The sequence below is a fragment of the Sorex fumeus genome, unplaced genomic scaffold (assembly GCF_029834395.1).
Source record: "Sorex fumeus unplaced genomic scaffold, SorFum_2.1 ptg000011l, whole genome shotgun sequence".
NCBI lineage: Eukaryota > Metazoa > Chordata > Mammalia > Eulipotyphla > Soricidae > Sorex > Sorex fumeus.
Genome location: NW_026606068.1, coordinates 2543692 through 2556359, shown reverse-complemented (window position 1 = coordinate 2556359; position 12668 = coordinate 2543692). Strand labels below are relative to the sequence as shown.

Genomic DNA, 12668 nt, shown 5'->3' with positions numbered 1-12668 from the left:
TATTACTGAAATATTTCAATTTCTATTGGAACTTATATAAAGGTAAAAAGGTAAAGGCCCTCCCGTTGATCGTCGATTTGCTCGAGCGGGCCCAGTAACGTCTCCATTGGAGACTTTGTTGTTACTGTGTCTGGCATATCGAATACTCTCGGTAGCTTGCCGGGCTCTCCGAATTGGAACTTATATAGTTCACAAATAAAGAACTGTCACTGTCACTGTCCTCCCGTTGTTCATTGATTTAATCGAGCAAGTCCAGTAATGTCTCCATTGTGACGATTGTTACTGTGTCTGGTATATCGAATACGTCACGGGTAGCTTGCCAGGCTTTGCTGTGAGATACTCTCAGTAGCTTTCCGGGCTCTCCAGGAGGAGCGGAGGAATTGAACTTGGGTCAACCATGTTGACCACTTGCAAGGCAAAGGACCTACCCTCTGTGCTATCGCTCCAGCCCATGATAAAGAACAGCATCTCTAAATTTCTGTGTCCTTACTTTAAGTTCAGTTCCATCCCTTCTCAAGTACAGTCTTATGGTGCATTGATAATTCATACTTACTACTTCCTGTCCTCAATACTACTTCCTATCCTCAACACTATTGAGGACAGGAAGTAGTGAATATGAGTTTTCCTTGATGAACTTCCATAGATGAACTTCTGTTGTAGTAGATGAGCTTCTACAACAAAAGATAAAAGTGTCTTTCCAATGGGCTAATGGGCTCACATATCCTGAATTCCATCAGTGCCCATCCAGTCTCCTCAACTTCTTGTGGACAAATGGCTGAAGGATTTTTCTTAAAAATGGTCGGTGTTCAAATAATTAAAATGCCAGTCTTATTCTGACACTTATTTGCTCCCAATTTCACTAGTTCAAGTTCTTCCAAATATTACTATAACTGCTAACGACCTCTCTCGATTTTATTTCCACTTGCATAAAGTGACCTTATCATTCAGGTTTTTTAACTCATCCAATCAGTTCACTTCATGATTTCTTGACCTAACTGATTCCACATAACCTACATCACTATAATTCACCAAAAGTGGTGGTAAGCTGAGTCTCTTTCCAAGGCAACGCTCTACCAAAAACAGAAACCATAATTACTGATTATCTGATCACAGCATATTTACTTTCTGCCTTTCATCACTTGTTTGGGGGTGAAGAACATTGTTTTATGGTCCCCAAACAATAGGATCATCTTTTTAGACTTCCTTTCCCCCCTGGTATCTCGGTGTTTGAAGTCATACTCAACTTCTTTGCCACTTTTGCACTACAAACTCAGCTATTTTTAGGAACTTAATACCTTAAACTGTTGGCACTCATAGGAACTTTCCTCAGAACCTTGGTAGAAATTTCCCACCATGCTCATAAATAATAACTTTTTCTTAGTTTTCACTACTTTTCATAGTGTGTTCCCTAAATATTACTCAAAAATGATGACACAATTTATTACAAATAATTTCTTCTGTGCCAATTATGCCTTGCTACTCAACAATGCTTTTAATAATCTTTTGTTAACTATTCTGATTTGATTATTTATTTTCCATCACTCTAATAAATTGAATTTTAAATTCAGTATTTAAAATTCATTTATTATGCAAATTTCTTTTATCAGGGTACATTATTATCTAATGGAAACAAATGAAAATAAAATGCAATCACTTATACTCACTTAGAAATTGGATTGACACTGGCTTCAATAATTGTTAAACACTTACAGCACTTTATGTTTTCTGGAAATTCTTGTACACCTAAAATGTAAAAACAAAACAAAAAACAAAGAAAACAAAAGTATATAAAAATATTCCAGCAAAAATGCCCTCTAGTTCTAATATTAAGACTAATTATTTAAACTGTAAATCCACATACCATGTAAATACCATTTAGTACAAGTATTTAATAACAAATTTAATATTAGTGTCATATAAAGAGAGCATACATTAAAAGTTAAATTTTGAATACTACGATCAATATTGTTGTAAATTGGACATATAATTGAAAACAATTGTATATTTTGCAGTAAATAGATCTTAACGCACAACTAACCAAAAGAAATAAAAGTCTAAGTTATTAAGCTACAGTAGCTCAGCTACTGCTGAGTGAAGCCCTAAACCTGTAGACATAAAGTAAATGGAAGGAAACATCTTTCTTCTCTTCATGTTGCAAGACTGAGAAGATTATATACATACGTGTGAAAATGACCTAAGGAAACTTAACAGACTGACAGACAGATATTCCCCTACTAACTGGATGCAGTTCACCTGTCGGTGGCATAGACTTAGCTCTGTTTCTGCCTGTAAGTGTGAAGAGGCGGGCAGCCTGTGTGTTCCTGGGTTGTCCCTAATGTTTCTGAGCTAGCCAGCTTGGCTGATTGCCTTTGGACAATTGCTCATCTGTTGTCACATCTGTGCTGCTGGCTATGTGACAGAAGTGCATGAATTTTTCTATGAAATTGAAAATTGGTAGGCCACAAACCTCATCTATAAATGTGAAGAGTCAGAGGAATAAAAATATGAAGGACATTTCAATCAATGGATAAGAATGGAGCCAATAGCGCAAGCCTCCCTGCAAACGGGAGAGGTCAACGATACTCAGCCATTCCCCAGAGCCTAGAGGACTACTTACTTTAACTTTTGAAACTATTATTAAAATGTAAACATTTCAAAAAAGGACTAGTCCTGCACAGTTATTTGCATATGACAGAAAAATAGGGGATGCTTTGTTGCAGGATTTTGAGAAGTTTTATATATATATATACATATCTACATATGTATATATATATATATATATAGGCTCCATTCTTATCCATTGATTGAAATGTCCTTCATATTTTTATTCTTGCATTGATAGCACAGCAGGTAGGGTTGCTGACTGGGGTGACTGGGGTGACTGACTGGGGTGACCCGAGTTTGATTCCTCCGCCCCTTTCAGAGAGCCTGGCAAGCTATCAAGAGTATCTCACCTGCATGGGAAAGCCTGGCAAGCTCCCCGTGACGTATTCAATATGCCAAACACAGTAACAACAAGTCTCACAATGGAGACGGTACTGGTGCCCGCTCGAGCAAATCGATGAACAACAGGAGGACAGCGCTATTATACTCAAGAAAGATAACCTATATTCCTAGATTTAGTTGACCTAGCCAACCACATTCATACAGTCTCAAAGCCCAGGGGAGCAGCAGGAGATTAGCCAGATCTGACACAGGTCGTTAGCCACTGACAAGGGCATGAAAGAAGAAAAAGGATGTTTTTCACCCCACTTCTTACATACTTCTTTATTAGAAATGTTGCTGTTCTAATGTTGTTGCTGAAGTATTTTGGCTTCTTAATAAGAACCTAAGGAAGTTTAGGAATCGTATTATGTGTGAAAGAGTCTTCTCTTTTTTGGAACAATTGTAAAATAATTAGCCTTGCCCTCAATAACTAGATGTTAACAAGATGGTGAGGAAGTCAGTTGATCCTTGAGCAATACTCAACATTTCCCCTTGGCAGTCTTATTTATTTGGAATGTGTGCAGTCAAAGGGTCAAGACTCCTCTCCTGTTAACTGTTCATTCATCAATTTGTTTACTCATCAATATGGATCCATTTTGTACTGGGGAGCCTGATGCTTTATCTCTACAGGTTCTACTTTGGGATAATTTTTCCTTAATTTTTCTATCTATGTGCAATATACATATAGCACTGTAGCACTGTCCTCCCGTTGTTCATAGTTTTGCTCGAGTGGGCACCAGTAATGTCTCCATTGTGAGACTTATTGTTACTGTGTTTGGCATGTTGAATACGTCACGGGGAGCTTGCCAGGCTCTGCTGTGCGGGCAGGATACTCTTGGTAGCTTGCCTGGCTTTCCAAGAGGGACAAAAGAATTGAACCCATGTCGGCTGCATGCAAGGCAAACACCCTACCCACTGTGCTATCGTTCCAGCCCACAATATACATATAAAACACAATATTTTAAGAAAAAAGCAGAACATTCCACAATTGTTATAACAAAGCAGAGAATTCTACTGTCAGTTGAAGGTAAGCACTCTTTCCTTAAAATTACATTTTAATTTGCTTCTACTTTCTGATCTGATGTGTGTGTGTGTGTGCATTTGTGTGTGTATGTGTGTATATGTGTGCGCCTGCCTACCTTCAACTGAAAGTAGAATTCTCTAGTGTAGCAAAATGCTCTATTTTGTCATAAAACATTGTGTTTTATTATTTATTGTTCAAACAAAATTGTTCAGAGCAAAGTTGACTGGATTAAGATGAAATGCCAACTTAACTCTATGCTCAGTGACTCAGTTGCCTATTCTGAAAAATGATGATGAAATGAATGGTTCAACAGAGAACTGTTGTAAATATTGGGCTAGATTAGAGTAATTGGCATAAAGTGTTATGTAAATGCTACTATAATTATTAGAAAAAATAAGCGAAGCATGTCAGTCAATAAAAGACCTAAAGAACATGTCAAAATGTGCTGCTTGAGGTATAAATTAACAATAGCTGTCTAAGAACATACAAAAGGAATTAATGTGTTGGAAGAATATACAAATATATATTCAATATCTCAATATATATTCAATACAATAGTTCAGAAATGCTCTGCAGATGGAAAACAAATGATGAATGCATGCAATATAAATAGATGAATTATGTGATTGATGTTAAACAGTAATTTTATAGTATTTCTGAATTTTCATGACTACCTTTTAAAAATTAAATTTAAACATATTGGAAAAATGAATTTTTAAGTCACTTTATTGCATTTATATATCTGTACATATATATATATTTAATCCCAGACTTTAGTAAGGTTTTTAAAAAATTATAGTTAAATCTAAACACAGAGAGGTAATATACACTTAATGAGAAGCTCAGGATGTAAGGTGACTGAATCAGTTGTCATTTAATTAGTCATATAACCTTAAACAGATATTAAAATAACTGAGCATCACTTCATCACTGAGCATCAGTGACATTGGCAACTATCACCGATCTGCCTGTTGTCTGTCATCTACAAGCTGTTCACTAAAGTCATCCTGAATAGGATTGGCAGAACACTAGATGAAGGACAACCAGGCAAGCAAGCCGGGTTCTGAAAAGGATTCAGCACGATCGGCCATATCCACACGATAACCAAGCTCATTGAGGTTTCTCAGGAGTTAAAGATGCCGCTCTATCTAATGTTCATTGATTTAAAGAAGGCCTTTGATTCTGTTGAGATAGAAGCAGTCATCGAAGCCCTATAGCCAAATAGGGCGTTCAAACTCAATACATCAGGATCCTCTGTGAGCTGTATTATAGATTCACTACCAGAATCTCACCATTCTACAAGGAAGTGATCATCCATGTGAAGAGAGGGGTTCAGCAGCGTGATACCATTTCACCAGAACTCTTCAGTGTCACCCTTGAGAAAGTCATGCAACAACTGGAATGGGAAGGAATGGGAGTAAAGATAGACGGCCGGCAACACACCACCTCTGCTTTGCTGATGACATCGTTCTAATAACACCAAACATAGCCAAGCGGCACAAATGATGGCCGACTTCGACTGTGTGTATGGAAAGGTCAGAGTACAGCTGAGTCTCACGAAGACAATGTTTATGAGAAACAGCCTCGTTCCTGATGTCCCATTCGCTCTCAATGAACGAACATCTCCGAATGCAACAGTTATGTGTAACTAGGTCAAGAAGTCAACATGACAAATGACCTGGCACCTGAGTTGCGCAGGAGGAAGAGAGCGGCTTGGAATGCCTTCAAGAGAGTCAAGAAATAGTTAAGAGGACAAAGAACCTCCGGCTCTGGACACATCTCTTTGATTCCACTGTTCTTCCTGCATTAACATATGCCTCAGAGACCTGGGCCCTACACAAAAAGGATAAGAATGCTATTCAGGTCTCCCAAAGAGGAATCAAAAGAGCTATGCTTGGAGTATCACACTTCACTCAAATGAGAGAAAGAATCCAGAGTTCTGACTTCAATCGATGATCAAGAATCAGAGATGCTGTCTTGTTTGCCAAGGCATCAAAAATCAGATGGGCTGGATACGTAATGAAATTTGGAGATGACTACTGGACTAGAGCCATTACCGACTGGATTCCATGGGAAGTGAAAAGATCGTGTGGTCGCCCACCTACAAGATGGTCAGACTTCTTTGTCAAGACCCTGAACGATCGGTTTGAGGCTCTTCATGTTCCTAGAAAGAGCAGACACCATTGGGCTACACTAGCACGCGACAGGGATAAATAGAGATGTTACTGGCACCCACTCGAGCAAATCGATGAGTAATGGGATGTCAAGTGATCAAATGATCAAGTGAGCATCACTTCAAAGAAATGGTCTTAGCATTAGATGGTATAAAGAACTTGTATTAAGTGTGGAAAATAATAAATGCCTATTGCTATAAATTCATAAAATTCATATATAAATAAGTTAACTAGCACTTATATATGGAAAGTTTCAAAAAAATTTAATTCTCTTAATTTTAAAGGAAGATGTATCATACATTATATATTTCATTTGTCAACGAAAAACTATACATTAACAAAGATTAGGTGACATTAAAATATAGTGCTTGTTTACACTGATTTAGGGTTTAATTCCTTTTTAATACTGTATTTTTGTTCCATTTTATTTCTCTACATATCCTCCTATTGAAATTATGTTAGATTTTTATTGAATGATATACACTTTCACTAGACAGTCATAGAGGATAGTTTGTTCGTCTGAAACAACATTTTCACTTTATAATAAAAAACATATACAAATTTGGATGTCCATGTAAAATCAATTAACACGATTGGTAAGATTAAATTTTTTCAGTTTTCAAATTTATTCACCCAGTAATAAGGAAATAAATATTCTTTACTTTGTTATATATCTTATTCCAATATTTTTACTTGTGATTTTGCAGAAACCCAGCTAAGTATTATAGATCATATGATTCAAGTTCTAATATTTGCTTATCAGTTGATAAATCACATAAATGTTCTGAGAGAGATTCCTAAGGAAGACTGATATGGGTATCAATAATTTGCTTATTTTTGGTATCCCTGGTGATTCAAGGTTATTATATTTAGATTAGATTAAATTTTGGGCTGAACAAGCAAGAGGGACAGCATTTTAAAACTATTTTAAAGAGAGGGATAGACATAGAAAGATTGCATTCATCTGGGGAACATAAAGTAACAAAATAGGAGACTAACACCCAAGAGTGGCCGAGATTAGTACCAGGAGGTTTGCTCCACGGCTTGGAGGACAGCCATACATGCTAGGGGAAAAGGGTGCTCAGATAGAGAAGGGAGTACCAAATAAAGGGTGTTGGAGGATCCTCCCAGGATGGGAGAAGCATACTGAAAGTAGACTATAGACCAGACATGATTGCCACTCAATGCCTCTTTTGCAAACCACAACACCCAAAAGGAGAGAGAGAACAAAAGGAAATGCCCTGCCACAGAGGCAGGGTGGGATGAGGGGGATTAGGGGTAGGAGGGTTGCTGGGACTCGTGCTGGTGGAAAATGGGCACTGGTGGAGGGATGGGTATTTGATCATTGTATAATTGAAATCCAAGCACAAAAATGTGTAAGTCTACAACTGTGCCTCATGGTGTTTCACTAATAAAAATTAAAATAAAATAAAATAAAACTATTTTATGGGAAGCACTGAATTTTATAGACAAAATAGTATATTTAGATTAAAACATGGACTATATTGGTCTATGTAAAAATAGAAGATGACATCAATAAGTGTCTGCTCTCTAAACTAGGAAAGTATGGTAATATTTTCCTAATTTGTTCCCTTCAGTAATCATACAACAAAATGTATTATGACTAAATTTATAGAAATACTGTCAAGTGAGAAATGACTATTTTTGCATTTTTATCTTAAAACATGGCAGAAACAGATTTTCATGCAATAACATTAATAAAATTTTTGCTGAAAATATTAATGTCTTGAATCAGGAAAGGTATAATGAGAATTTTTAAAATCTGATTGGCTATTTTTTCCTCCTTCGATAGCACAGTGGATAGAGCGTTTGCCTTGCATGCTGCCAACATGGCTGACCCGAGTTCGATTCCTCTGCCCCTCTCAGAGAGCCTGGCAAGCTACTGAGAGTCTCTCGCCCGTACAGCAGAGCCTGGCAAGCTACCCATGACGTATTCAATATGCCAAACACAGTAACAAGTGTCACAATGGAGATGTTATTGGGCCCGCTCGAGCAAATTGATGAACAATGGGAGGACCAGGACCGTGACCATGACCCCTTTAAAAAATAGTAAGTGGAAAATGTTTCTACTCTGCTTTCAATTATTCAATAATTTAATAAATCTTGTGGATTATTTATCTTGTTCTTTTCCCAAAGAGGAGAAGGGAAAGCCTTTTAAAAAAATGGCATCAGGAGAAATGATCAGTAATATGCAAAAAAGTTGATATTGAACTGCTACCACACACCATCTTCAGAAGTGAATTCAAAATGGATTGAAAACTTTCATGTTTGACCAAAAACGTATGAAGGAAAACATATGGTAAACTAGCCATAATGCTGATTTCAAATGAAATTTCAATGATTTCACCCCACTGGCAAAGAAAGAAAACCGAAAGTAAATGAATGAAACTCCATAAATCTAAAACATTTCTGTTTTGAGAAACACACTCTCCTCCTGTTGTTCATCGATTTACTGGAGTGGGCCCAGTGACGTCTCCAGTTTTTTTTTTTTTGAGACTTGTTGTTACTGTGTTTGGCATACTGAACACCTCACGGGTAGCTTACCAGGCTCTGCTGTGCGGGCGAGATACTCTTGGTAGCTTGCCAGGCTCTCCGAGAAGGGCGGAGGAATCGAACCCGGCTTGGCCAGGCTGGCTGCATGCAAGGCAAACGCCCTACCGCTGTGCTATCGCTCCAGCCCCAGAAAGAAATTATGGCTAAAATAAAACGACACACTATTGAAAAAGAGAAAATATTTATATATTTAGAAAATACAAAGCTATAGCTACATAAAGCAATAGCAAATCTCAACAGCAATAACAAAAAATGTTAAAAATCATTATGAAAACATGGGAAAAATAGGTATTTTCTCAAGAAGGGTGTCAGGGTGGACAGTAGAAATCAGTGAAAATGCTATAAAACCTAAGTAAAATTGGTGTATATTAGAAATAACAAGAGATTAGATTGTTGCTACATCACATAGAAGAAGAGAAGAATAACAATAAGTGAGACCAAAGAGAGAATCACAAGCAAAAAGTTAGAAGATAATGTGGGGTGGGAATTGGAGCTATCAACTCAGAGTTTTTAAGTTGAGTGCAGGACTTTGGCTTTTACAGTGAATTAAGCAGAAACATTAACATACATACAAACTTGCAGGCTATTGAATGTAGCCTGCCCACAGGGCAGAGTCTGGCAAACTCCCCGTGGTGTACCAAATATGCCAAATACCAGTAACAATGATGGGTCTCATTTTCCTAAAGAGCCTTGAATATAATCTCAGGGCTAGGATGAAAGAGACGTTACTGGGGCCTGCTCAAGGCAATCGACGATGAAAAAATGAATTAACATACATATTAAGGGTAATAAATATGATTTACAATTTGAGACGATCAACTGACTTCTGAAAACGATGGGCTTTCCAAGAAGGACACTGATTAAACTGATGAGCAAATGGTGACGGCAGTGGCAAGTGGCTTATATCTCATTGGGAGTTGAGGAATAAGGGAGAAGTGAATGGAATCCAGATGGAACCTGATAGAATATCAGTAGGATTTACTAATGGAAGGGTTGTGACGTGTAAAGAAACATGGATGTAGGATAACATTGGTTTGTCCTTTCTTCCATGATCACACACACGGGGATCAAGGATGTCTCCTTCTTCTTCTTTCTTTTTGGGTGACGCCTGGTGATGCACAGGGGTTATACTTGGCTCTTCACTCAGGGATTACCCATGGCGGTGCTTAGGGGACCATAATGAATGCTGGGAATTGAACCTGGGTCAGCTGCTTGCAAGGCAAACACCCTACCCGCTGTGCTATTTGCTCGAGCCCCGGATGTCTTTAACTGAGTTGAACAACTTGAATAAAAGAGATGCCTTCCTTTTACAAAGGAAAAACAATGTTTGAAATTTTAGTTGGAGGGAAAAATTCATTTTTGAACATGTGTAACTTGAGATGTCAAACTTCTAGGAGGCAAAATCAAGTACGCCTTTAGATTTCAACTATCTCCTATAGTTCCTAATTAAAATTTGGAACTATAATTTTAATTGGGTCACACTGGCGATGCTCAGGGGTTACTCCTGGCTCTTCACTCAGGAATTACTCCTGGTGGTGCTCAGGGGACAGTATGGGATGCTGGGAATTGAACCCGGGTTGGCTACTGGAGCGATAGCACAGTGATAGGGCATTTGCCTTGCACGCAGCCAACATGGCCGGTGAGCTAAGATGATGGTCTGAAATTGTTTTTGGATTTAATAGTGGAGATCCTTGTGATGATGACTAGAATGATTTTGACAGAGTTAGTGAGCTTACAACTAGAATAGGTTAAAGAGAGCACTAGAAGAATGGAATTGTAAGACAGAGAATACAGACAACTCCAGTGAGAGAGCAATTTGATGCAGAAAGCTGGAATGACTCTTAAGAGATAAAAAAAAGCCAAGAAGTTTCCTTTAGAAGGAACAGAATAATGCATGTGTGTGTGCTGATGACAGTAAATATCACAAATCACAAATCACAAATCATCTTGTTATTCGTCGATTGCCTCGAGCAGGCCCCAGTAACGTCTCCTTCATCCTAGCCCTGAGATTATATTCAAGGCTCTTTAGGAGAATGAGACCCATCATTGTTACTGGTATTTGGCATATTGGGTACGCCACGGGGAGTTTGCCAGACTCTGCCGTGTGACAATAAATAAGCAAAATAGAAATCTTGATGGTGTAATAGAGTGAGGATGATTCTTGAAGTGGAGCTTTGTTCAGTGAGAGAAAACTCACTTTGGAGAGGAATAGAAATGATTCATTTATAGGAGTCATGAAGATGGAGAGAAAGCAGTGGAGGCTACAAGGCAGAGAACATGTGATAAGAATGTGACTGAGTCTGGTTTTTGCCCAGATCCCTTTAATACTGGGTAGAGAGTCAGACTGAGTTAGGGTTAAATTATTATGAGCAGACACAATGACATACAGACAGTGAGGATGTCCAATGTGTACAACTGACCACAGAATTTAAGTTATCCAAAGAGGGAGAATGCACGAGGAGAAAAATTAAAATGGAGTTGAGTGAGATTCTCAGTTGGTATTAAATTTCTTAACAGTCCTCACAATACCTGGGAAATCAGTGGAAATGCAGCAGGTGTTTCTGCGTTTTTGGTAGTCGGTCAGTGCGTGGGTTGGTTATACTCAGCCCTAAAGCTTACTCCTTGCTCTGTGTTTCCGGTTCACTTCTAGTGGTGCTTAGGCTGGAGCGTTAGCACAGTGGGTAGGGCATTTGCCTTGCAAGCAAGCGGCCAACATAGCTGACCCGAGTTCGATTCCTCCAGCCCTCTTAGAGAGCCAAGTGATCAAGTGATCAAGTGATATGTTTGTTAGACAAGAAGAGGAGAAACACACCCAGGGGATTCCACTCTAGGGTGGGTTGACCTGCTAATGAGAATCTGTTCTAGCAGCAGCTTTCCCTGAGGGAAAGAACTCTACCCCTATTGATTGAAACCACACCTTTGTGTAATTGTTATCCCAACCCCTCCTGCTGGGGAATATAATGGGACTGTAAGCCTGGGCTGAGAGAGGCAGAGGAGAGACAGGAGAGAAAGGAGAGAGGATTGGAATAAAATGCAACTAAGACCAACCAGCCTGGCCCTCCTTTCCTGAGATTACTGAAGGCAAGCGCAGGGAGCAGGGAGAGATAGATCCCTGCTGTCTTTTTGTGTTTACACAAACAAACACTGTCCTCCCATTGTTCATTGATTTGCTCGAGCAGGTCCATTAACATCTCCATTTTGAGACTTGTTATTACTGTGTTTGGCATATTGCATACGTCACGGGTAGCTTGCCAGGCTTTGCCATGTGGGTAAGATACTCTTGGTAGCTTGCCGGGCTCTCCGAGAGGGATGGAGGAATCGAACCCAGCTTCGCCGGGCTGGCATCACACAAGACAAACATCCTACTGCTGTGCTATTGCTCCAGCCCATGATCCCAACTTTATTTAGCATAAAATAAGATCCCACTTGATAGTTTTAAATATAACTTACTGCTCGTCTGTGCTGATGAAACACACTTCCTGGTTTTCTTGACAAGAATGCCTTTTCTGTTCAGTTGTTCTGAATCTATTATTTATTTATTATTTTTTGTTTGCTGTCTTGGGGTCATATTCAGTGGTGCTTAAAGCTTACTCCTGGATCTGTGCCCAGGAATCACTCCTGGTGGTATTCAGAGGACCATATGGAATGTTGGAGATCAAAACTGAACCTACCATCTGCAAGGCAAATGCTCACCCCTCTGTTCTATTGCTCCAACCCCTGTTGGGGTGTTTTTTTTTGATGATAGAGGAACTGAGATAAAATGATTCCTTTCCTGCTAATTCTGAAGGCCCCTGAAACTTTCTGTCAGTCCCCTGCTGCCACCTTTAATACACTGGAGCAGCTGCAAAGACCAGAACCAAACCTCCGTTGAAACAAAAAGAATCTTAGACTCTTAATTTGCATTTCCCTTC

The 12668-nt window shown here is 38.8% G+C and overlaps 1 protein-coding gene across 12 annotated transcripts in view; it reads right to left on the bottom strand.

The window, feature by feature from the left end:
• The window catches only part of LRRC7 (leucine rich repeat containing 7), a 628763-nt gene that overhangs the window by 325414 nt on the left and 290681 nt on the right, over window positions 1-12668 (bottom strand). For all 12 annotated transcript variants that reach the window (XR_008792000.1, XR_008791999.1, XM_056111016.1 and 9 more), the window contains one exon: window positions 1665-1743. Coding sequence is in view for 10 of the 12 variants with exons in the window: in XM_056111016.1 (XP_055966991.1) it covers window positions 1665-1743 (79 nt within the window). In the remaining 2 variants the exon portion in view is untranslated. The remainder of the gene's footprint in view (window positions 1-1664; window positions 1744-12668) is intronic.